General features: G+C 39.1%; 2 protein-coding genes across 3 annotated transcripts in view; both read left to right on the forward strand.

The window, feature by feature from the left end:
* The window catches only part of LOC114157182 (collagen alpha-1(VIII) chain-like), a 33,801-nt gene extending 11,926 nt beyond the window's left edge, over window positions 1-21,875 (forward strand). Inside the window, exons 1-3 of one of the 2 annotated variants that reach the window (XM_028038037.1) lie at window positions 20,285-20,573; window positions 20,666-20,794; window positions 21,097-21,875. In XM_028038037.1, the coding sequence (XP_027893838.1) occupies window positions 20,297-20,573; window positions 20,666-20,794; window positions 21,097-21,377 (687 nt within the window). In that variant the 5' untranslated portion in view covers window positions 20,285-20,296 and the 3' untranslated portion in view covers window positions 21,378-21,875. Of the gene's footprint in view, window positions 1-20,284; window positions 20,574-20,665; window positions 20,795-21,096 lie in introns of those variants that run through there. The other variant, XM_028038041.1, reaches the window with a different exon arrangement.
* Window positions 21,876-24,736: 2,861 nt separating this feature from the next.
* On the forward strand, window positions 24,737-26,147 carry LOC114157199 (complement C1q-like protein 3). The gene is made up of 3 exons (XM_028038059.1): window positions 24,737-24,841; window positions 24,927-25,055; window positions 25,225-26,147. The coding sequence occupies exons 1-3, from the start codon at window positions 24,748-24,750 to the stop codon at window positions 25,503-25,505; spliced, it is 504 nt and encodes a 167-aa protein (XP_027893860.1). The 5' UTR covers window positions 24,737-24,747; the 3' UTR covers window positions 25,506-26,147.
* Window positions 26,148-27,122: the final 975 nt, after the last annotated feature.

The following is a 27,122-nucleotide window of genomic DNA, read 5'->3' on the forward strand; positions in this document are numbered from 1 at the left end:
ATAATGATGATTTAATGAAAATAACTTAGTCCAACAACGAGCAGCAGTCACATACACTGAACACAGAGACTAAACATTGACGACAAATAAGCTAAACATTGACAAGGACCCGACGAGGAACAAGGAAAACAGGTGGAGTTAAATACACGGGAGGGTAATCACAGAACGAGACACACCTGAGAACAATCAAGGGGAGGACAGGACAACGAAGAGACTCAAGGACACAAAACACTCTAAATGAACACAGAAAACACAGATCCTGACATGATATCTCAGTCTTATAATTCTAGATCTCAGAGATACTAACATCAACACATTATATAGTTTTAACCCCTTTGAGCTTTTTGATCTATAAATCAGTCTGCAGCCAGGTTGTTCTAGAGGTTAAATAGATATTATTAGGGCTTAATTATTAAAATTGCAGCAAATGTTCTTATTTCATAACTTCATAACCTTTGACCTTCTCTCCTCTGGTCTGTTTAACAGCTACAGTCTCAGATCAGCTCAGCCCACCAGGACTGTCAGCAGCAGAAACAGAAACTTTATACATGTTGGGGAAAATATAGACTAGATTTGCTTTGCATTGTCCCCACATGATGGCAATGATTTAGTAGGATTCAATTAGATTCTTGATTAATATGGGTTGTTGCTATGTTGTTGAACGGTGATTTTGTTCAATGTGCCCCTTTTTTAAATTTGAGTCCTGGCTCCTCCATAGGTCTCTGCACAGCTCTGCCTGTTTACAATTTTCCTTCACCTCTGATTCTCTGTCACAATTCTGACATTTTAAAGAAAGGTTGAGAAAACAGAAGGTCAATAGTTCCACACTCTCAGTCACTCAAGAATCCTGAAGTCAAGTTTATTTGTGCGGAACATTTTCAGCAACAAGACAGTTCAAAGTGCTTTATAGTGACAAAATATATTGTCAGCAATTATGAAAGATGCAATAGACATTACATTTTGTCAAATGTCACCACCAAAATATGTTGATCAATGTGTTTCGGCTGTTTTGCAGTTTTGTGGAAGTTTGTTCCAGATTCTTGGTGCATAGAAGCTGAATGCTGCTTCAACCATTTTTGGTTCTGGTTCTGGGGATGCAGAGCTGAACCAGAACCAGAAGACCTGAGAGGTGTGGAAGGTTGATACAACAACAGCAGATCTTTAATGTATTCCCTGGTTTTAGTGAGAACACCAGCAGCAGCATCCTGGATCAGCTGCAGCTGGAGGATTGATTGTTTAGGCAAAGCTGTGTTGCAGTAATCAATACGACTGATGAGAAACACGTGGATGAGTTTCTTTAGATCTTTCCTCTAATGCTGGAGATGTTCTTCAGGTGATAGAAGGCCGATTTTGTTACTGTCTTTATGTGACTCTGAAGGTTCAGGCCAGAGTCCATCACTACTACCCAATTTTGACCCTGGTCTCTAGTTTCTAGCTGTAATAACTGAAGCTGTGTCCAGACTCTAGGTCTTTCCTCTTAAGGTCCAAAGTTGATAACTTCAGTTCATTTTTTTCTTTGCTTAGTAAACATTTCCATTGATAATAAAACTTTAAACACTTTCTACATATCAACTTCCTACTTAAGCTCTAACCTCTTTCATATTGTAACAGCTTGAATTTATTTTCTAGTTTTAGTGAGAACAATGTTCTTGGAGTCTTCCAAAACCACAATATTGTTTCATTAAGAATAATCCATGTAATAATAATAATAATAATAATAATAATTAATAATAATAATCAAAACACTGTTTGACTCTGTCCTGTCTCATCTCACTAGAGCACCATTGAACCAGAGGTAAACGGGTCTGGAGAAAGTGACAAGCAGCATTTCTACGCCCTCTTGTGTTGACAAGTTGCAACTGCAACAAAAACATCAAATAGTTCTGACAGTGTGGGAATGAGGAAATGTACTGCTGCCTATCATCATGTTACCCAAGTATTAATTTACAAAATATTCACCTGCATATTTTCACCAGTCACAAATGAAAGCCTGTTGCCTTTTCCTCAACAGTGTGAAGCAGATTCTCAGTCTTTTACCCGACTGTGAGGAGATTAGCCTGTCAGGTTTTCTTTCCCTTGCTTTTCTTTTCTTTTCTCTTTGTTAGCATTCTGGACATGGAGATGGTGGTTCTGACTGAAGTTGGAGCTGACTGCTGTGTGAGGACTGGGCACAGTGAGTTTTGGGATGTGGGCTAAAACCACGAGCTCTTTGTTTAGAAAATGATGAATTTGATGAATGATGAATTATTACATTTTCTTCTCCTTTCCTAAATCCAACCATTTTCTTTAGAAGTCTCCGCCACTTATGTGTGTGAAGTAAAGGCACATGCCACTCGTTATTCTTTGTTCACAAATATATATGCACTCATATCAATCTCACTTATTATATTTGTGCCAACATGTTATACTTGTTGGTATAACGTCACGCCTATAGCGGGTTGCTCTTACAACATCTTAACATCCATGCTAGGTAGCACAATAATAACAATAATAACAATAATCACCTCCAGCAATGAGACTTTTAAGTGCAATTTTCAGAGAGAGCAGGAGTTTCTTAAAGAGACAGAGGCCCAATTTCAAGGCTTTAAATTACAAAGTCAAGCTATTTGATATATACAACAGTTTTATAACTATGTGCCTGGAAAACAAAACACTGTCCCTTTAACTCTGGTGCTATAGTGCAGTGGTTCTCAAACTTTTTTCAGTGATGTACCCCCTTAAAAATATATTTTTAGTCAAGTACCCCCTGACACGGGCAAAACATTTTTGGAATAAAAAAGAGGTACAGTGCCTTCTTTTTCACTTTATCTGTACTTTCAGCAGCATTGCTGCTACGCTTTAGTCACGTCTCCATAGTTACAGTGTAATCATGATAACGACAGGTCGTTGACGAGTGCCCTGGGTCCGTGGGTCAAACTAACTTGGTGGGGGGGTCCGTTTTATTTTAAAGGATATTGAAACTAAATACTGAATATAAAATTCAGTGCATGAACACACATTTATATTTGATCAAACTTTTTACAAAATAATTTTTCCCAAAACTTATTATGAGGAGCCTACTGATTTTTTAAAGATATTTTGAAAAGCTTCACGTACCCCCTGCAGTACCTCCACGTACCCCCAGGGGTACGCGTACCCCCATTTGAGAACCACTTCTATAGTGAGATGACATTTTTAGAGAGGCAAACAGGCTTGTGCCGTGTTTCAGTGTGAACGGATGGGCGTCATCATGTCAAGTTGTGTCCGAAACTTTAGGGAACCTACACATGAAATGATTGTTTGAAACTTGAAATAGAAATATTGTATCATGGACATGGATGGAATTAGAAAAGGTTAATGATACATTGTATTATTTAAAGGGAAATGGTTAATAGTTCTGTCACCAGGAAAACTAAAACCAGAAGCTAAAAAAAGAACAAGGGCCGAGAAAAACTACAATGGTTCTGAGAAAACATGACTTGACAACAGAAATACATTGTGGATTTTATTAGTTCTGATTAAAATGCTGAGGAAACAATTGTAGCAGAATTGTAGCAGAGCTCTGAAAGTGTCTTTTTCTTTTTTTAGTTTCTTGCTAAAAAAAAAAAACTCCATGAAGGCCAAAATGAGCACAACAGGTATTGAAACATAAGAAATAATGCACGTCCTCTCACAGCTAGAAAGGCAAACCAAACCAAAGACCGCAAATGGTTGAATCAAAGACTAAAGACCAATCAAAGACAAGGTATCGTAACAAGGACGCATTAATTTCCGGCGTTGCATCCAGATTTCAGCAGCGCGGAGCTCTGTGGCTCGGGCTGCTGGTTTCAAGGCGGTCCAAGTGAATAGGACGGCAGAGGTCGTTGACTTTGTCACAAGCGACAGTCACGAACCGCGGTACGTGAATTAAATTAGTGACGACGCAACCTCGACGAGTCCGACGGATTCTGAGATCGTACAGCCAAACCAAGCGGGTGCTGGTGCAATGGTTGCCATCCTGACGCATCCCGAAGCCGTTGCAGATCTCCACGAAATGCCGTTGGTCTCTGCGGCCCACAAAGGCACGCCTAGGTCCGATGCAGATATTTAAGTTTGTCAAGTACCTGAAGAGGAGAAAAACAAACAGAAAAACAATCACAATCTGGTGTTGTTTGAAATGTATTTATTTGGAAGATCACCAGGTTAAATGAGCATTTAACCTTCAAACCGATGAATGTTCAATGAATGTTAAACATTGAACAAAATTTGCACTTTTAATGCCTCCATTTATTTAAATGGATAAATGTTATAAATTACTCCCCTTTTTTACTGCGGCTAATTAATCAAACTGTTGACTAATTCACAAATCAGACAAGTACTGACATACTGGTAACAAGTGTGCAGCCAATATTGACATTATGCCGATTAAAGCAGCTGCGTCCAATGCAGTTTATGTTCAAATACCTGATTTCTAATAAACTGTTAAAGCAAAAAAAATAAATAAAAAACACTTATTAGGGGGTAGAGAGAAGAAATGTGAGGAGTAAATATCCACCAAAACCTCAATTTTGAGATTAATATTAGATATTTTCAAGAAAAATACTGGAAATTTCTCTGTTCAAAAAGTCGGAAGCTTTTCGCCTTTTGGAAATTTTCTGAGTTTCAAAAGACTGCATTTTTTTTTTTCTTTTGACTTTTGAAAAAGATCTAACGAGATCTAAAAAGTTGAACAGTTGCAAGAATAAACTCAGACATTTTGAGATGAATCTCAGAAATGTTCAAAGTTTCAAAAGTTGAACATTTAGGGCTTTCGGAAAACAGAAACTTTTGAAACTCAGAAATTCACAAATTTTTTTCTGGAAAGTTTCTGATTCACCTAATTTTTTTTTTTGCAAATGTTTGACTATTGGAGCTCAGAAATTTCTGACTATTTCCTAGAATATTTCTCTTATTAATCTGAAGATTTGGGGGTAGAAATTCACTCCTTTTTTGGCTCTAGCATAACTTATAATAATAATTTCCTCCTAGGTTGACGGTCCTGTTTGTAGTAAAAACATCCAAGCAAGCAGAATTTACACAGTATGTGCAGCAATTGATTCCCATCTAAATGGAGTGCTGAATGGTTGACTTTATGAACTCACCTTTCCCATCTAGTCTTTGATTTAGTGTCAAATGGTGCCCGCAGGACGTGGTTGTAAACAAATAGGTTGAACGCATTGTTGGGAGCGGACTCCCGACAGGGAGCGAAGAAGACGGCTGGAATCTCACCAACAACCAGGCAAAGGACAGTGATCACAAGAACAGCGTTCATCCTCTCTAAAATAACACAAACAATTAGTTGATAAGTTGGTAAAATAATACTAACGCCCTAAAATTACATTTTTACATTTATGAACAAAATGTGGTTTATGGGATAATCTTCCTGCCATCATCCAAGAGCACACATCTTCAGGCTGTAAACAGGATTTCATGTCTTTTCTTCTCACAACGTTTAATACCTTCACTTACACATTCATTTCGAAAGGAGGACTTCATGTTTTTCTTCTCAAAGCTTGTAATGCTCAAAACCCGAAACTTCTCCGTGCGCTCAGACTTGTGCTGCGTTCGCACTGCGGCCTGAAGTGACCCAATTCCGCTTTGGTTGACGTGATGCGACCTGTATCCGATCTTTCCATAACAGTCGGAACAACAAAAGGTCGGATTCTTTTCGAATGCGAACCAGGCCACTTGGGTATCGGATTTAAATCTGACCGAACGTCCAGGCCGCGTTCACCTGACCTGAACGTCACTGATACTCGACTAATCTCACTATTCAACAACTGTGACGGACTATAAAGAGGATTAAGTTGTTAATATTCTAATATTCAACTTCAAACGTGTAAGTTACGCTCCACCGTTACCCCCCATGTTTACGTCTACAAAACACTGAGCACTTCTTCTTTTTATGGCGGTTGGCAAAACACTGAGAAGGCTGGCGTTATTGCGCCCTCTACTGCACACTTTCAGGTCGTTTGCCCGTTCAGACAGGTCGCATTTATTTGGAAGTGTGAACGGCAAAAGCAACAAAAAAAAAAAAATCAGATTTGACAAAAAACAATCGGAATTCGATTACTTCAGGCTGCAGTGTGAACGAGGCCTTAGACTCCTCTCTCTCTCTTTGTGACGGCACGGGGGCAGACCCGTTGCCATGGCAACCGACGCCACATCTCCGTTCATCTACAGAGCAGAGAGTAATATATTGACCAGTGTGATGGAAAAATTACAATAAGGTCACATCTGCTAGTCATGTTATATGAAATGGTTGTGAACTCTCACCAAAAGAACTATTTGGGTTACATGTAGAAGGTTGGAAGTTGATTTCTACAGCTGCATCAGAACCAGGCTCTCTCAGCCCCTTGTTGTTAATTCTTTATCCTTGGTATGAACCTCATGTGTTGTCTCTGCCTGACATTACTGATTGTCTTATGAGCGCTCTGTATTGTGCGCAATATATGAATAAACCTGATTGAGTGATTATACCTGAACAGTGTTTGGAAGTAGTATTTTTTTTCCACAACACCAGAATGCCCTGAATGCTAACTACAGTTAGCGTCCTACTTTTGGAGCGACCTCCGATCCGCTTGCATTCACACTGACCTCCAAGCCATCAGAGTTCACTTCAGCCGGACCGCAGACCGAGGATTTTAGGCGGATCAGAGTTCGCTTTTTCAGCCCGTTTTGGAATTCAAATTTGGATTCACACTCCCCAAACGAATCAGACTTTCTAGACAAACAAAGTCTATGCAAGTAAACTTCTTTAAGGCCTGTTTTTCTTAGTCAGTATTCAAAATGAGAAGGACAAGAGAGCTTGCCGTTCAAGTAAGGCAAAAACTATTGAAGCGACATATTGTATTTGCCAACATTACATAAAATGAAACAAGCATTTCCTCTCTGTGTGACATTAAATCAGACTATAAACAAGAGCGACGTTTGTAAACGTCACTTCACAAGGGAAGGAAACGAGTTTTTTAGATCTCTATTGAATGTAAGCTGGACAATAAAGCTGAAAAACTCATAGCAGTAAAAGTATTTCACATCAGTCTGTCAATAATTGTTAATATTGATCATTATTTATTAGTCTTTTGTTTTAATTATCCAAAATACTATAAACTGGTGACGTGAAATGTCCTATTTTATCCAGTTTTAACTCCACATGTTTGTTTTTTTAATTTTTTTTTCCAGTTATGAGGCACAGTGGCCAAACCTGAAACTGCTGCTGTGCAAGTTATGCAAAAGGTCGTTGCTAGGTAACCAAAGAATGACTAAGTTGCTAGGTAACCAAAGAGAGAGTGAGGAAGAACTGCTAAAGTCATTCCTCTGCCTACATCTCCCAGAATGCTGTGCGGTTCTGGATCTGAGTTCAGATTCAAAACTGCTTGGGGTTTTTTTGTGACTCAAACTTTTTCCATATCTAAATGTGAAGCTAAAAATTTAGTGAAGCTAAAAATTAAACAGAGAATTTGTGTAACAGACTTTTAGACAGTTACATTTTGTCAGAAATATTTACAAAAAGAAACGAAATGGAGCGTATGGGATCATTTCACCTCCTCTGGGTGTCACAGACAGAATCTGAGCCTGAGAACCGGCAAGAGGAGAGTTCATATCTACTAGGTAAGGTTTATTTGACTATTTTTATAACTTAGTGTAATTTGTAAGAAATAAGCTATGTAGGAATATATGTTTGTGTGTGTGGCTGTGTAACATTGTGTGTGTTTGTCTTTGTGTGGGTCAGACACACAACGTGTCTACATTTGTGTGCTTGTAGCCTGTATTTGTGTGGGTCATAAGCATTGTGTTGGTTTTGTGTTTGTATGGGTGGAAATTAGGGAATAAGCAAATTATTACTTATCTGCATGATAAGTAATAATTTGCTTTTACTTATCTTAGTAATAAGCAGATTATTAATAAGTAATAATTTGCTCGTCTTAAGCAAATTATTCTCAGGTAACAGAAGATCCTACATCATGGTCCTGCTGCTGACCTCTGGTCTGTTGTCTCCTCTCCGACTCTTTGCTCCTTCTGTTGTGACAATAAACATTTCTTTGAAATATATCAAAAGCAACAGTGAGAACAACTTTTGCAAAGAAAATAAAGAGAACTGGGTTTATTCCTGGCAACAACTATCTATCAAGGAATATTACATGGGTTAACAGCAACATTAATATTCATGTTAACAGGCATTTCATGATATATTGGCATTAATTAACTAGTCATCATCTAGCCAACATTTTGTGGATACAACAACATTAGTCAACTTACATGATTATTTGTAAAAAAACTGCAACATCTTTTCTGTACTCTGTCCATCTGTGCTGAGCTTCAAGACTCTCCTTAGTGACTCACTGGTGTAACATCAGCATTAGCTTTGTATGCTATTGGTTAGTTCAAAGTATCTTCATAGTCTGTCTTGTGGGGAGCCAGAAATCTGAATGGGCAGGGCCACCAAGGGCCACCAAGGGCCACCAAGAGCCACCAAGGGCCAGCAGGGGCCACCAAGGGCCAGCAAGGGCCACCAAGGGCCAGCAAGGGCCCCAAGGGCCACCGAGGGCCACCAAGGGCCAGCAAGGGCCACTCCTTTTCCAGTTCAGGCATTCGCCTTGTTAGGCCGACAACAAAGTTTATTTGCTCACAGCTGTTGAAGCCAATAGGACCTCATCACATCTGCAAAAAGCAGAGACGCGACGCTAAGGCAACTAAAACGGATCCCATCAAAACCTTGACTGCATCTAGACACTGGTGACAAAAGGCAATCTGTGGAGAGCAACCTGTGGAGAGCAACCTGTGGACAGCAACTTGTGCAAAGCAACCTGTGGAGAGCAACCCGTGGAGAGCAACTTGTGGAGAGCAACTTGTGGAGAGCAACTTGTTGAGAGCAACTTGTGGAGAGCAACCTGTGGAGAGCAACTTGTGGAGAGCAACTTGTGGAGAGCAACTTGTGTAGAGCAACCTCTGGTGAGCAACGTGTAGAGAGCAACCTGTGGAGAGCAACTCGTGGAGAGCAACTTGTGGAGAGCAACCTGTGTAGAGCAACCTCTGGTGAGCAACGTGTAGAGAGCAACCTGTGGAGAGCAATGTGTGGAGAGCAACCTGTGGAGAGCAACCTGTGGAGAGCAACTTGTGGAGAGCAACCTGTGGAGAGCAATGTGTGGAGAGCAACCTGTGGAGAGCAACGTGTAGAGAGCAACCTGAGGAGAGCAACTTGTGGAGAGCAACCTGAGGAGAGCAACTTGTGGAGAGCAACCTGTGGAGAGCAACTTGTGGAGAGCAACCTGTGGAGAGCAACGTGTGGAGAGCAACCTGAGGAGAGCAACTTGTGGAGAGCAACCTGTGGAGAGCAATGTGTAGATAGCAACCTGAGGAGAGCAACTTGTGGAGAGCAACCTGAGGAGAGCAACTTGTGGAGAGCAACCTGTGGAGAGCAACGTGTGGAGAGCAACCTGAGGAGAGCAACGTGTAGATAGCAACCTGAGGAGAGCAACTTGTGGAGAGCAACCTGTGGAGAGCAACTTGTGGAGAGCAACCTGTGGAGAGCAACGTGTGGAGAGCAACCTGAGGAGAGCAACTTGTGGAGAGCAACCTGTGGAGAGCAACTTGTGGAGAGCAACTTGTGGAGAGCAACCTGTGGAGAGCAACCTGTGGAGAGCAACTTGTGGAGAGCAACCTGTGGAGAGCAACTTGTGGAGAGCAACCTGTGGAGAGCAACTCTCACCTGACATTATGTTTCTCTAATCTGAACCGTTTGCAAATTCAGTTTTCTAGAAATTAATGCTACCTTTCTTGAGGACAATGTTCATTATAGTCAATCACCCCAATTTACATCATTTTTGAAATCCTGGGGGAAACCGGAGCACCCGGAGAAAACCCTCCACTAACACGGGGAGAACAGACAAACTCCCACAGAAAGAGGCGCCTGGTTGAGAACAAAGGCCTCTTTTCTGTGAAGATGTCGTGTTAACCACTGCATCACCATGGTTACCTTTTTTTTTGTCTAAAATATGAGATGTAATTTGGGGTTTTGAAAATGGTTCTGACCTGGACTCTTTTAACTAGTTGCTTGATTTAGAGGTTTTCTTTTCTCTCCACAAATGTTTCTCCAATCTGAACCGTTTGCAAATTAAATTTGATAGAAATTAATACGACCTTTCTTGAGGACACGTTACATTGGGCAATCATCAAAATTTACATGGTTTTTAGAAATCTGGGGGAAACCGGAGAACCCGGAGAAAACCCACGGCCATTTTTTTTGTTCTGGTCTAAAATAAGAGATTTACTTTGGGGTTTTGCAAACGGTTCAGAAATTAACTAGACATTTTCTCCTTGTTGCTCTATTATGATGTTTTCTTGGTTTTTTTCTGTTGTGATTTCTTCAGCTTAAAACTGTCTTGAATTCTTTTCCATATGGACGTTTTCTTGCCCGTTGCCTCCACTGGTTCCTCTGACTGATTTGCCACACAGCTGTCTCTCATTTCTGTGGCCTCAGGTTCTCTCTCTACCACAAAATCATTTATTTGCTTGTTCGATGTATCAGGAACATCACTGTCCTCTGACTTGGTTTCCTCCAAGTGATGTTCCTGATTAATGGCTGCAGAGTCAGAATTGTTGGTTGTGTCTTTTTCATTTCCGTCTTGAAGGTCTGATTTAATTTTTTCTTGCTCCGTTTTGAAACTAAGTTCACAGCCAGAGTGCAGTTTCTTGAAGTCAGTCAGCTCCTTTATCAGGTTTTCGTTCTCAGCTTCAAGCTTATTGATTTTTAGAGAGGAAGCTTCCCTCTCTTTAGCTCCGTCCTGCTTCAAAATGTCTGCCTGCTGCATCAGGCCAGAAACTTCTTCTTCATGTCTGGCTTTAAGTCCTTCGAATGCAATTTTAGCCAGATCCACAATATTTTTTAGTTTAGTGATTTCCTGTCTTAAGGCAGAAACATCAGCTTCATACGTCCACTTTAGTTGTTGGTAAGAAGTTTTCATCTGATCTAACTCTCTCTGCAGACGTTTCTCCTTGTTGTCATTGTAGTTCAGCTGCATCTTGTCAGAACTAGTTACAGCTTCTGGACTGTTAAACTTCTTTACTGTCTCTAGTTCTGTCTTTAAGTCTCTGTTCATTTTCATGAAAATCCCCTTTATAGTTTTCTGCGTCTGCAGCTCATTTTTTGTTTCCTCCAGTTCTTTTTGGGTGGAGGCCAGCTTTTGGGTCAATTCAAACATTCTCTCTGTCTCCATTTCAAAAAGCGCTTTGCGTACGTCTGAACTCGTCAGTAGTGCAGGAAGCAATGACAAGAAGGTAGCAGTTTGTTACATACATACAGTGCTGATGACATCACAAAGTTTTCCTTCATCTATGGAATGATGATGATGCCAGTGTTTGAGAAATCTACCACACTGACCAACCAGCCTCCTCAGTTATACAGTGTTAGTGTGACTGATTTATTCTTTCTGTAGAATAAATACATTTTGGTTCATGGTTATTTCTTTTGCTCTTACTTTTTTAGTTTCACATGATTGATATCCATGGCAAAGAGGTATTGTTTTACTATTGTGATATGCTAATTATCATCTCAAACGTTAAAATAGTGAACTACTGTCACCTGTACTAAAACTTGAAAAGAAGGCTTTGTGTAAACAAAACAGAGGAAAGGTGAAAGTTCTTCCATAGTTTTGTAATGGGCAAGAATCAAATCCCCAAGTCCAACATCTTTCTGCCCAGCTTTCAAACCAAACAGCCAGAGAGATTTTTATAAGGGAGCAGCAGCAGAGGCAGAGGAGATTGATTTACCAGTTCATCACAACAACTTATGGTCTCATCCAAGATTTGTGATTGTGGAATATTGGAATATTTATTTGTTAGCATGCCATGGCAGCAACACTGTCTTTAGAAGACTGCTTGATGCTGGAGATTATCCTTCTTCCCCACAGCAACAACATCCACCAACTCCAAGATAATTGGTTAATATTACCACAAATGATTTCCATTTACAATGAACTGAATTGGCAATTTGCTGATGCATATTAGAGTAGTGGTAACACAAATATTTGACTTATTCTGACATGTAGCAACTTTTTTCTGCACTTTCGAAGTTTCCAGGTCTGGAGGATTGATTTGTTGGGCAGACCTGTGAAGACACTGTTGCAGTAATAAATGCGACTAAAGATAAACGCATGAATGAGTTTAGAGGATTAGACCTCTAATACAATTGAAATGTTCTTCGCTGTGGTTCTTCCAGTCCGTGTTTATATGAATGTCATTGAACACTTTCAATGACATTCAATCATTCAATCATTTTGATGATGAATGGGAGGTTGAGTTCGGCCTGTAGTTCTGCAGTAGTGATTTGTCCAGATTGTTGGTTCTTTATCAGTAGTTTGATAACTGCTGTTTTTAAAGCCTGGGTGATGAGACTGATGAGTTTACAGTTTGGATCAGATGGTTTGTATAATGCAAAAATCCCCCAACAACAATGTTCCTTTATATGGTGCTGTAATTACACATGGAAATTCTATTGGCTGAGCGGTTGCCAGGTGACTGTGATAAAAGGCGTTTCCAAAAGCGAGCAGAGACTCAGGCCCTGTTTACACGGCAACAATTTCGGGTGAAATTGGAAGAGTTTTGTTGTGTTTGTACTGTACATAACCTGAAACCACCGAATGTTTTCTCTGACAACGGCACAGATTGAAAATGGGTTCCAGAGTGCAATGGTTCTGAAACGTACCGGTGTCCGTTGTCTTGTAAACAGAGTAAATGGATCTTTTCTGTCAGGGAATCCCTAGCTCATGCATAGCATGACGCAAGACATAGCTGCTTCCTACAATCCACAGAAGAAGAAACTACTGATAATCCTGGTGTTATTACAATTCATGTTTCCCCGTCAGATACGGTTCCCTCAGCGTCTCTTCACCGCCGCACAGCCCAGGTGGCAAAATATACGAGTCCTTGTTCAGCGCTGATAAAAAGCACTCGCTTGTTAAGTGCTCTTATCTAGAGAATTACAGACACTGTGAAAGCTCAAACATGTTTCAGCAAAGTTATCCCTCTTTTCTCCAACTGCGCCCTAATCAGACGCACATAGTGCGTGTTTTCCCCCAGTATCTGGGGGAACGGTACCTGATGGGGAAACTCGAATCGACATGTTTTCAAGTAGAACTTTTTTTTTAAAACACATGCGCACTAAGAACCTAGCACTAACTAGTGGCGTGGTGAGAGCATTACACCTTTTCAATGTGTACCGTTACTGTGAAAACAAAGATTGTAATCAGAACGTCTTCATGTAAATGTAGTAACAGAAACGGAACAAAAATTCCATTTTCGTTGGATCATTGTCGTGTAAATAGGGCCTCAGTCTGAGTGCGAGAAGAAGTTTTGAGAACAAGCATTACAAGTTTTGAGAAGAAAGTCCTGCTTTCAAAATAAAAATGTAAGCAAAAGTATTAAAAGTTTTGAGAACAAAAGACATGAAATCCTGCTTTCAGACTGAAAATGTGTGCTCTTGGGTTATGGCAGAAATATTTCCCTATGGTGGTTTTAAAGAATATACTTAAGAATATATTTAATATACTTATGATGTATTTACCTTACAGTCCTTGATAATTTGATTATAAATTCATGAAAAATAAAAACAAAAAATACATCTACAAAGTATTGACAGGAATCTAAAAAGCTCGGGGAACAGTCTTTTACAACAGTTAGTTTTTGGTGTACATTGTGAAACTTTATTTTATGTTACTAAAAATTCAATAAACCATGTTACAAGTTTGCTGACCCTCTAAAATGCACTAAGTTAAAACTCACCTTCTACTTCGTGTTAAAACTCTTAACATTTGGTCGGTGTGACGAGGTGTTGCTCGCCTTCTCTGTGAATGAATCTGTGTCGTCTGAAAGTGGAGTCCTGGACAAGAAACGTGGAAACGTTGCTGCTCCTTAATACTTCAGCTTGGGTGGAACCAACAGCCAGCTGAATAATTAATTCATCACCTCTTTCCTGTGTGTGTGTGTGACACAGAAAAGTGCTGAAAGTGCTTCCTGTTGGGGGACCTTCTGTAAATTGGTTCACTGCGATGTGTGTGTACGTGGTGTTGGGGAAACAATGTGGCAACAAGCATCAGTTGTGTGATAAAAAAGATCCTTTCCTGGCTGTTAAAGTTTGGGAAATATGTTACAAAGTATATTTGACGACTGGACTGCTGCTATCTGTACCGAATTGGTCGGAATGTCCCGTATTTTAAGCCAAGTTGAATTGTCCCGTACAGGACGCTCCATTTCCCTGTACTTGACGGCATCCTGCAATTTGTATCTGAAAACACTACATGGCAGTCCTCACATTACTTACTTATAATTTATTGACTGGGTCTGTAAATGAAAGATAATCTAAGTAAATAAAAAATGTACTTCTCAAATTATTTTCATTATTTTTTTACCCAAGCCACCTCAACTGGCTCCTCTCGATGTGAAGGAGCAGCGGCTCTACTCTGAGTCCCTCCCGGATGACTAAGCTTCTCACCCTATCTCTAAGGGAGAGCCCAGCCACCCTACGGAGAAAACCCATTTCGGCCGCTTGTATCCGCGATCTCGTTCTTTCGGTCATGACCCAAAGCTCATGACCATAGATGAGGGTGGGAACGTAGATCGACCGGTAAATCGAGAGCTTCGCTTTTTGGCTCAGCTCTCTCTTCACCACGACGGACCGGTACAGCGCCCGCTTGACAGCAGACGCTGCGCCAATCCGCCTGTCGATCTCCCGCTCCCTTCTTCCCCCATTCGTGAACAAGATCCCGAGATACTTAAACTCCTCCACTTGGGCATCTGGTCAGGATGCCTCCTGGACGCCTCCCTGGTGAGGTGTTCCGGGCACGTCCCACCGGGAGGAGGCCCCGGGGAAGACCCAGGACACGCTGGAGGGACTATGTCTCTCGGCTGGCCTGGGAACGCCTCGGGATTCCCCCGGAAGAGCTAGAAGAAGTGGCTGGGGAGAGGGAAGTCTGGGCCTCCCTTCTGAAGCTGCTACCCCCGCGACCCGACCTCGGATAAGCGGAAGAAGATGGATGGATGGATGGATTTTTTTACCAAACCAACTAGAATATGACTGAGTGAACCTTAGACCAAGACCAGGTTGCACCAACCTTGGCCACATTAGTTGCCAAAAAATGCTGCCTTTAACTGGCAATGACACTGATAATTAGACACTGATGTTCCTCCATACAAATATCACCATGCCAGTGTGGGTTTATACTCGAGCGTGTGTGTGTGGATTCTACAAAGACAAATAAACAAATACAAAATTATAACTACTAATCTATAAATACTCTCGTCACAAAGACCACCAAAAATATCCACAAAGGGAATAAACATGATCAAAGTCTACCACAATACTATGAAGTTGATTACCTGCGATTCGCTGACTTTAGCTATAAAAATGTACATCATTACCAAAACATAAATAGTAATCAACACAGGCTCCCTGAAGGACTGGTGACTCATGTCCTCACCAATAAGTTCTGCACCTTTTTTTTTATGTGCCTGCATCTATGTAACTCGGCAGCAGCTGCACGTTGTATTCAAAGCATTAACAGCCAGGTAATGCTTTGAATAATGCTGTAAAACGTAAATGGCAAGTTCACTCAGTGATCTAGTGGATTGGACATCACATGACTCACTGTGCGCCACATGAGCTGCTGCTTTACATTGAGTCAGGAATATCGGTGGTCAAAATGACACCATCAAGCATAAATCTGAGAAAGGGACGTCAAGTTTTGATATTAATTGTCAACACTACTATAGCAAGACAACAAGGTCCAAAGGGATCACATTTCACAAGTCAGTAAAAAGCTTTAATTAAAAAATATAGAAAGTGGAGAGTAGGCTAGTTATGCTAGCTTAACTTTTATCACCTTAGCATGTACTTCGGTTCAATTAACACAAAAACAAGGCGACCCACATAGATTTTCTGACAGATAATCAGATGTTCAGGTGTTTAAGTAGCTAATCAACCACCGGCAGTTTTCTTGGGATCACTTGCTAATGATGCAAAATGGAAATTCAGAAACATAAATCTGCAACGGACAGAATGTTCTGTTTGGTGTTTTTTACTTTTTTGTGTGGGAAATGTTTTTGTAGTTTTTTTAGTGTAAATTTCTGATGCACTTGAACGTAATCTTTGCTTTGAGCTCCCCGGGGGCTGGCGTTTACTGGTTGCCATGGCAACGTGTCTGCGTATGACGTTAAGCTGACAGACTGAGAAAACAAATAATACCATCACCCGTTTTTCTACATTTTTCCCAGGACAAATTGCATCATTTGTTCGTAGAACGTGGCAATATTCAGAGCCATCATCAAATAGGATGAAATATTTCATAAAGCATAAAGGAGCCAAAGTTTGTAACATTTTAAATCATGGCTCCTATTAAGTAAAATTAAATTATGGGCCATTATAAGGAGAAATTTGCTTTGTTCTCTCTTGTTTCTAGAACCGACAGAAACCAAACTATAGATTTATTAGCAGAGAGAATATATATTTTACATATCCAAACATCAGCATCTCAGCTTTAAGCCACATTTGACAGAATCCAGTAACGTTGATGGTCAGTCTATTCACCAGCTGCTCCAACCAAACCCAAAAAAGGTTTTTGCATTTTTATTATTTGCTATATTAAAGACACATCATATCTGATCTGCTATTTGTGAGTCAGCAGGACAAAAAGGTTTTGCCAACCAGCTGAGGGACAGCTGTGGAGTCAGAATCACAGAACTGAAAAATACAAAGTTTGTACTGAAAAGGATTCATTTGGTTTACACAGAAGTCACTTATTCTGCTTTTGAAATGTTTAATAACTTTTTTATTGCTGTAGAATCTCATGTTTGGCAACTATGTGATAATTCTTCACAAAAAATATTACTGAATTATGAAACTGTTTCCACTGTAGGGAAGCATTGAGCAAATACAGGCTGATTCCATAAATTAGAAAATGACTGAAAAGTTCCTTCGTCAGCAGTTCCATCATCAAGTCAAAGACATTATATAGATTAATTTGATGACGTATGTTTTAACATATTTATATTTCGTAGTATGTTTAACACCTCCTAAAAGATTATTTTAGAAAGGTACTATTAATCTGACAAGCCTGATCAGGACTTATGTCCTAATTTATTGAATAAGACTGTCTGGCATTCACATGTAACTTTTGGCTTTATTCTTAGCACTAGAAAAGAAAAGGCCTTCAGTAACTGTGGGTGGATCAGCACCTTAACCCCCTTCTGCCCCGCTTCTTTTCGCCCCCACCAACACAAAGTTACACCCTTGGTAATCAAACCTGCCGATAAAAGTCTCATGACAAAACATACACCACAAATGAGGCATTTCAAAAGAAAAATGAGAACCTCAAACAACAACTGTATAAAATCACGTTGAATCAAGCTTAGTCATATATAAGAGGCTAGCAGTTAGCTCCTCAAAACATGCAGATAACTAGCCCAAACGACCATATTAATTTAAAATACAGAGTGTAAATACAGCTCCTAGGCATTTAAAAAAAATACAAAGGTCAAGCACCATCAGTATTACTCGCTTGTAATGAACACACACAGCTGAGAGGCTCTAGTAAACGATGTCCGTGTCTCTGAACTGCACAACGTTCAGAAGTATCAATGGGATCGAGCAGCCACCTAGTGGCGGAAAATAAAAACTACATACCTTGTTAAAAGAAAACTAAATTAGAGGGCTGAAAACAAATATTCAATAATCTTTTGTACACTTGTAATTCCATATTTTCTCAAAAGTCCCACGGATCATGTAGATATTGTTTTGGAAATTTTGGACAGACCTTTTGGTCAGCAGAGGTTTTCTCCTTGAAGGTCTTACATGAAGAGCATTTCAAATGTCAACTTAATAAAGTCAGACCTGAACTGCTTTAGACGTAGTTCAAAGTTCTATTGTGACGCCTTGTTCAGCTGCAGGAAAACCAGGTGTGCGTGCAGATTGATGCAAATACATATAAATGTATTGCATATCACAACTTTTAGTGATGTTCTTCATCAAGTCTGAAAAAATAAAACCTGAACAGCTACCTCTGTCTCTTCCAAAAAGGAATACAAGACGCTAGGTTAGCAGGTAAAGCTAAAGAGAGAGAGGATAAAATGGAAACAATTCCTGATGTATAAATAAATGTCCCTGCAAACAAAAAACACATTTGTTGGAGTCATTAGAATTTGCCTGCTTGGAATTCATTCATTGTTTCTCAGTCCTTTATATACACATTAAAATAGTGTCTGTGCAATTTCCAAGCATTACTTTATAAAGTAATCATTCCAAGAACAACAATGAAAATCGATGCCCCGTCCCCAACCTAAATCCCTGGCCTAAGCTTCTTTGTTTTGAACACTTTGGCAAAAATATTTTACCATAAGACCAGACGGTCACAGAAAACATTAGCAACCTCACTGACTGCTTGAGACTGAGGGATATTGAACCATCCATACCCAACTTATGGAACATGGCAAAGAGGACAATGAAAACATAGAAAGGTACCAAAGAAAAATGAAGTTCGCAGACAACACATCTCTATCGCTCAATGGTCCCAACTAAATTCCACAGTGTTGTATCAAAAACTAAGCTGGTGTCTCCATATCTTGTAGTAAAACTAACCTGAGCTCACCTCTTGCCCCTACTGCAGAGTTTAGATCAGGCCTAAAACATTCAACCTGACCAATCCCATAGGTATTTTGTCCAAGCCCAACTAAATAACTTGAATTATAGGCCCGAGCCCAAAGTAAACCTATCATTATTTTTAATTATAATTTTACTGCTTTCAATTTTTGACCACCTTTTGTATAGCATCTTCCAGCTCCATCTTGCCGCTTGTTGTAACTGCAAGTGGTGAGTCAAGTGCAAATCACCAGGAAAGTGTGGTCAGGATCCTCTTTCCTCATTCAAATCTTCAATAAACATTAAATATGTTGATCAATGTTCCATTTATTACTAACTCTACACTGGTGAATTTTTAGCCTTGATTTAAAGGAACTCAGTGTCACAGCTGTTTTGCAGTTTTCTGGAAGTTTGTTCCAGATTAGAGAAGCATAAAAGTTGAATGCTGCTTTCTCCATGTTTGGTTCTGGTTACTGGGCATGCAGAGCAGAGCCAGAACCCGAAGACCTGAGAGGTGTGTAAGGTTGATAGGACAACAAGTCTATAATGTATTTTCTAGTTATAGTGAGAACGCCAGCAGCAGCATCCTGGATCAGCTGCAGCTGTCTGATTGATTGTTTAGGCAGAGCCGTGTTGCAATAATCAATGCGACTGATGATAAACTCCTGGATGAGTTTCTCTAGATCTTGCTGGGACATTAGTCCTTTAATCCTGGAAATGTTCTTCAGGTGATAGAAGGCCGACTTTGTAACTCTGAAGGTTCAGAGTCCATCACTAGTTTCTAGCTGTAATAGCTGAAGCTGGGTGTTGACTCTAGATCGTTCCTGTTTAGGTCCAAAGATGATAACTTCAGATCAACCTCTTGTATTGCCTAGCAAACCTTTCCATTGGTAAGAGGGAGTTTTACTACTATAGGTCAAAAGCACACATTTTCAGTTTGCAAGCAGGACTTCACAAAAAAACAAAAAACTTGTAATGCTTGCACTCAAAACTTCTGCTTTCTTTCAAATATTCTCAGGTCTTTATTAAATCTTTATGTTCACACTCAGATACTGTATTTTTCTTAAGCGCAAAACTTCTCTCTGCACGGATTAACTCTCTGCTCGCTTGCGTATTTCTTCTCTGCTCTCTCGCAAAATAAAAAGTACCGTCGTCTGGCAACCATCCCAGCCAATAGAATGAGGGTGCTATGATGGGGACTGGAAGCCTCTTCTAGGATGTGTTTATTTCCTTCCAGTGAGAGTGCCGGTGTGGACACTATTGATCCCCCTGCTCTTTTTGCGGCGCTCACTGGAACAAAATCTTTCAAACACTTTCTACATATCAACCTCCTACTCAAGCTCTACTCTCTTTCATATTATCGCAGCTTCAAAACCACAATATAGTTTAATTAATGAAAATTATAAACTGGTTAAGTATGAATATCAATTCTCAGGTGTTAGAGGTCAAGTCAAGCAATTGAAAACATGACATAAACCCCAGTACACTGGCAAAGCATATCTTCTGATAAAAGCTTTATCTAAGCAGGATATAATGCTTGGTGGTCATGAATAGGCCCTACAATCACTGTGTCAACAATTATTGTTAAACATTAAACAGGTAACCGTAAAAAAAAAAACATATAAAAGGACCAGGAATCATTTCATTTAGTCTGAGTTTGGGGACAGTATCAACATGAATTTCACTATTTGGATGTTGGTGTTGTTCTGTGGTCTAACTTTGGCCCAGAATGATGTTAATGAAACAGAAATCTCTGGTGAAACAAAGTTATGTTTTCCTGAAATGTCACTCTTGCTCCTAGAGCTCGGTGCTGTGAAAGCAAAATTAGAAGCTGTGGAAATAAAACTGGAAGAGACCGAAAGCCAGGTTCTGGTTCTCAACAAGATAGGTAAATCCTTGGAAACAAAACTGAAAGAAACCGAAAACCAGGTTTTGGTGCTTCAGGAGAAAGGTAAACTTTTTTTTTTTTTTTACTGGTTTAGCAGTTTCGCTGAGGCTTTTGAAACAGCTACAACTATTCTACATTTATATGTTTTTATTTAGAAGCTTTCAAGATAGTTTTCAGTGCTGGGATACTTGGGAATGCAGCCATTGGACCCTTCACCACATCAAAAACCTTGAACTACACAAGAGTCATAACAAATTTGGGCAATGCCTACAACCAGCACACAGGTAAGTTGAGTTGTTGTAATTTGGTCATTCTAGATATTCTGGAAAGACAAATTTATTTGTCTAAAATTTTCACTTTCCAATTTAAACCTAAAATCTTATATAAGCAAATGAAAGTCATTACGTGACTTTCAGACTTTAATGCATGTTTACATGCATGTTTAATGTAAACATGCATTAAAAGCCCCTTAATTGTCACCTCCAAAACACCTTCATGTAAGTCAAAGGGCTCAGTTAAGGGATAAACATTAAGTCAGAGTTTTTGACAAGGCAACAGAATTTATTTGAACTCAATGTTTCCACAGGTATCTTTGTTGCACCTGTTAGAGGCATGTACTACTTCTCCTTCTTCTATCATGCTGGTGGAGGACATCCAGTGGTTCTGTTTCTCATGAAGAACAATCAGGTTGTTGTGGAGTGCACTGATCATCAGACATCTCATGATGCAGCTGATAATGGAGGGAATGCTGCCTTCTTGGAGCTGCAGCAGGGAGACCAGGTCTACGTCCAGCTGGAGGCAAACTGTGAAGTTTGGGGAGACAGCTACACAACTACATTTAGTGGCTTTCTTCTGCATAAAGTCTGACAAAAGATTAAACATTGATGTGATCATTTAAATGGCTTAAACTTACTGAGTGTCAATGTCATGGTTAGTGTTTTTTCTGTTTCTTAAGCAAAAAGCAGTAAAGGCCTTAATTTGCAGAAAAGAGCATTTCTAAAAAGAGCATGAAGGATATGAATGGAAAAAGAAAATATACAGTTATGTATATTCTGGAGGCTTTTTTTTCCAGAATTTTTCACATTTAAATATAAATCTGGTGGAGAACATGGACATTATGAACATTATGGTGTTTCAATCTGTGTAGAAATGGATTTAAGTCTGTCAATAAAGCTTGAATTGATCTGAACAGAATTTACAGTCAGTCAATAAATGAAAATACGCATTTCAATGAGGCTCATTGTCAGATTAGAAAATTAAAAACTTTTAAGCAGCTAATAAACATACCTTAAGATTACATTTCTGAATAATTTTTTGTTCTTGTTGGTCTGATGTAATATTCTAATTTTAAATGTCATGTTTTCATTAAGTGTAAGAAGAAAATCACAACAAAAATAAAGGCTTTCAAGCCATCTGTGTGTAACTAGTCTATGTCATGTATTTCATTAAGTGTTTAAGTTCTGAAATAAACAAACATGTCAATAAAGTTCAAATTTATTGAATGAGTCGAAAAATTGCCCAAGTAAATAATAATTTACTTTTCAGGTGAGTTTTATTCAGGGAAAAGCTTAACCAAACTAACCTGGACCTGCTAGAGACTAAGTGAACCTTAGACCCAGACCAGGTTAAACCCACCTTGGCAGCAATAGTTGCCAACAAATGTTGCCTTTAACTGACAATGACATTTACATTACTGTTGAAGATTTTTAGCCAATTATTCCTTACAAAATAGGTAGGAATCCAATACATTGGAGATTTTTTAAGTATGAATGGCCTGTTTAAGGTCACACACCACGGCACTGGTTTTAAATTTAATAACTAGGCTTCCCTAAAAGTTAGTTTTGTTGTTTTTTGCTTGTTTTAGATTTTTATATTTCCTTGTCTGTGTATTTGTTGCAGTCAGTTTTTGTTCTGAAATGACATTGACCTCAAATCTGCTGCTCAACAGGGTTAGTTAGAATCTGTTTCAACAACAATACAGTTATTCTTATGACACTTCCAGTGAACCAATCAGCTGTATAACGAGATTAAATGCTCAATATACACAGTTAAAAATTAACAGCTGACCAATAAACATATAAAATGCAGCCAAGCTTGACATACAGCTGAAGCTACAGTATCAAAGTGTTGATATTTTCTATTGTGCTCCTTTGATTTTGGCTCTACCATATCTTTATCTATCTATAGATAAGTCATCCCCTGGGAATCCATGCTGTAGTCAACACCACTAAGATACACAATCTTCTACTTACCATCTTTCCTCGATTCTCTTCTATTGAGGTCAGTTGACGTTTGTCATAAACAATAATCCTGATAAGACAAACAGAACTAGGTCATAGTTAATGTAATGTCTTGTGGCTCATTGTAGCTGATAAAGTCAATAATTCAGAGAGACGACGTTGTGCCTCCATCTCTAGTTTATCTTTTGACTGTAAAACAACAAATGTGCAACTGTAACGTCACATATGTCGGCATGCACATCTGCGTGTGCCAGATATTACATCCACCTTCTCTTAAAACAAAATACACACACTTTGGCAGTGCAACACTAAATGACACGAACACAGAATCTGACTAGAATTGATCTCAAAGTTAAACCAAATGAAGTTATGCCAGTATTATTATAACATTTTACAATGAAAGCTATTGTTGTCTGCGACTGGTGCAAAAAAAAAAACAAACAATTGACTCCATTATCATCATCTCACTGAAAAATGGACAGGATGTCACAAGAGAACTTTGAACTACATCTAAAGTAATGCAGGTTTGATTTTATTAAGTTGACATTTGAAATGGTCTTCATGTAAGGAGAAAATCTCTGCTGACCAAAAGGTCTGTCCAAAATTTCTAAACCAAAATCTCCATGATCCATAGGACCTTTAAGAAAATATCTTCTGTGGAATTACAAGAGTACAAAAGACTGTTAGGGGAGCAGGAGAAGTTTAATTGGCCAACCTAAAAAGCAATAAGTTCTAAATGCAGTTTACTAATTTGTATTTGTGAACAAACGGAGCTCAAACTCAAAGATTAAACTCACAGCATCAGACTGCAGCTATGGTAACAAAACAATTTAACTATGAATATTCTTCTTTGAACTTTTACAGAGTAAACTTGCCAGCTCCTTAAAATCTTACAAATAAATGTCAAACACTTTAACATCTTTTAATTTATGTATACTGAAGCCATTAAATCAAATTTAGCAGCATTGATCATCTCAATAAATAAATGTTACATTCATGTATCTGTGGTCTGTGTTAAAATATGAGCATTTATGGCCCCTGAAGCCCTGGGGGCCTGATGGAGCTGCTGACTGTATTTGGATTAAACAAAAGGGCAAATAATTAATATTCATTTTAATTGTGTTTTTTGATTTGCTGTTTTTAAGACTAGTTGTGGGTTCAAATAATGCTTGACTGGCGATGTTTTCCAGTAACATTTAATTATCCAGTAATATTTTTACATTTCCTGCCTACTTAACATCTTTTAATGCAAAAACACGGTGATCCGCCTCGGCGCCCCGACCACCGGGCTTAGCCAGTTTTCTGGGGGAAACCCTGAAATGTATACATTTTCTTGACGGAAATTCACGTGTAAGGACAAGGAAATACTAACTATATATTTATGCTGTTGTTTCTTCTTATGTCAGTGTTGGTCCTCCATACCCGAGACATCGCGAACTCCTCCAACGATTCCCATACACACAAACTATACCTGTCAAGTCCTGTCTTGCATAAAACACTCCACTCTTGGCTGCTGCCCATTTAAGGAGTTGTGCTTTCTTAGATGTTTCACCTTTTACTTCTGCTGGTAGAACATTCTGACAAGCTGCATCCTGTTCTGCCACAGTTTGCGCTCCTTATCTAACTGTCGTATGCAAACAGGCTTATTGATCTTATCCTCAGCTGGAACATTTCAAACTATAATGAGAATACAAGTTTGTCACGGGTTTAACACAGTGTAGCAATATAAAGCATTGTATTTGATATTCAAAATATGCAAAACTCACTCAAAGCATGAATTTGCTTGATTGCATTTTTTTTTTTTTTTTATTTCTCCACAATATCAAATAGATGCTTTACAGAATCAAACACAATGACATCATTGTATCTGCACCGCTACAGTACATGGTTTACACCTTTATGCAGCAGTTGTTAAACATTAACAGTCTTCTAACGGCATAAAAGGAACGAGGAACAAGTCTCTAGCAGAGTTGGAGACGTAGTAACTCGCAATCAAAATGGCTAATCTTCAGAACCTCGGAGAAGAGCTTAAAGTCATGAAAGAGAAGCTGAATGAGATGGAAAACCAGATTCTTGACCTGAAGAAAAAAGGTAATTGCTCGATAAGGAAACTGCTTAAAACATGGAATCGACATTTTATTTTTTATTCTATTTTCAAAAATATTTATGTACCTAGACACAACCAAAGTGGTGTTCAGCGCCATAGCCACTGGAAATGGACACACTGGACCCTTCAACACAGACAAAACCATAATCTACAACACTGTTCTCACGAATGTGGGCAATGCCTACAATCACTTTACAGGTAAGTAGAGCTGTGCTTGCATTCTTGCTGCCTCTCTCTCTCTTTCCCTCTCTTTCTTTTTTCTCTCTCAGTCTCTCATATATACCTAATAATACTTCTATATTTACTCATCCTCCCGACCCCGGTAGGGATAGGGGCGTAACACGGATATTTGCTTCCTTTTGTTCAGGGATCTTCACAGCACCGGTTGCAGGTGTTTATTACTTCAGCTTTTTCTATCACGCCGGAGGAAAATATCAAGCACGACTGTATCTCTATAACAACGACAAGTTAGTCGCCATGACCAGTGACCACAGCTCAACAGAAGACGGAGCTGATAATGGAGGGAACGCCGTGTTCCTGCATCTGCTGCCAGAGAACCATGTGTACGTCAAATTGGCAGCAAATTCACATGTTTGGGTGGGGGAGACCCACACCACTTTCAGTGGCCACTTAGTCTATCAAATGTAAACAAGGAAATGTCCGATTTGGCCACGATGCATGGAATAATTTCATTCATGTTGATTTATTAACATTAATAAAATGTAGCAAACGCTACATTTCATTATGTGTCGCATTTGCTAACATTTATTGAAAAGTTGAGAGCAAATCAGAATCAACAGATTGGCAGTAACAACCAATAAGGATGGAGGAAAGCTTATCGAAATCCAAATATATCTTGGCAAATAGTAAACATGAGTTTTCTGAAAGGTGATTTTAATGGCTGACTAGACAATTTTAGTGCATCTCTTAATAACTAGAATTATTGTTCCTTTTGAAAATAACCTTTAGATATTAAACGAACTTTTAAATTAGAGCACATAACTGTATTAAAATGTTTTTTCTACTGGTTTGATGTAATATTTTAATATTGTTGTGTTTTTGTCAGGTGTAAGCAGAAAATGTTCATAATTAATGGAAATCAAGGCTTGAATTGAGTAACTTATGCAAATAAACTTTCCAGCTATCAAATTTCTTGAATATGACTGGGTACCTTCTCAACAAATGTATTCGCTTTGCTGCACACACGCAACAACATCTATTATTTTTGACATGTACAACAGAAATTTAAGAGGTGTGAGTGTTTAACAACAGAACCACAGAGAAACGCAGAACTTAGAGGTCAAGTGATTTTAGTTCACATTTTATTCTAATTTATGTTATACCTATTCCAAGCACTGATACTCCTCAAAATAGGATTTAAAAATAATTTAAGGAAATAAAACTTAATATCATAGGTGCAGCAGATGCCAACAAATGTACTCTAGGTTCATGGAATCAATCTATAATACAAGCTAATATATTAATAAGAACCACAGTTCTGGTTCTGTTGGACCTCAGTGCAGCTTTTGACACTGTTGACCTTGACATATTACTGAATCGACTGGAGAGTTGGGTCGGACTCTCCGGTCCAGTGCTTAACTGGTTTGAATCCTACATAAAGAACAGGGATTTCTTTGTTTCAATTGGAAACTTCTCATCAAAGAGGTCAGAGGTCACATGTGGGGTACCCCAAGGTTCAATCCTAGGACCCCTTTTATTCGATATTTATATGCTCCCACTAGCTCAGGTTATAACAGGAAATAATATTCGCTACCATAACTATGCAGATGACACACAGCTCTACATTACGATGTCACCAGGTGACCTTTGACCCCATCCAATCACTGAACAGATGCTTAGAGCAGATAAATGTGTGGATGTGCCAAAACTTTCTCCAGCTGAACAGAAACAAAACTGAAGTTATTATTTTGGACCTAAAGAGGAACGATCTAGAGTTATAGATCTAGAGTTAAAATCTATAGTTAAAATCTAGAGTTATAGATCTAGAGTTATAGATCTATAGTTAAAATCTAGAGTTATAGATGTAGAGTTATAGATCTAGAGTCAATGCACAGCTTCAGTTATTACAACTGAAAACCAGCGATTAGCCCGAAACCTGGGAGTAGTGATGGACTCTGACCTGAACCTCCAGAGCCACATAAAGACAGTTACAAAGTCGGCCTTCTATCACCTGAAGAACATTTCCAGGATTAGAGGACTAATGTCTCAGCCAGATCTAGAGAAACTCATCCACGCGTTCATCTT

The sequence above is a fragment of the Xiphophorus couchianus genome, chromosome 14 (assembly GCF_001444195.1).
Source record: "Xiphophorus couchianus chromosome 14, X_couchianus-1.0, whole genome shotgun sequence".
Lineage (NCBI taxonomy): Eukaryota > Metazoa > Chordata > Actinopteri > Cyprinodontiformes > Poeciliidae > Xiphophorus > Xiphophorus couchianus.

Bases quoted from the DNA above. Each gene is read 5' to 3' on its own strand.
- LOC114157199 (XM_028038059.1), top strand. From the start codon at position 24,748: ATGGCTAATCTTCAGAACCTCGGAGAAGAGCTTAAAGTCATGAAAGAG. The intron at 24,842-24,926 runs GTAATTGCTCGA...TTATGTACCTAG, and splicing joins TCTTGACCTGAAGAAAAAAG to ACACAACCAAAGTGGTGTTC. The intron at 25,056-25,224 runs GTAAGTAGAGCT...CCTTTTGTTCAG, and splicing joins TGCCTACAATCACTTTACAG to GGATCTTCACAGCACCGGTT.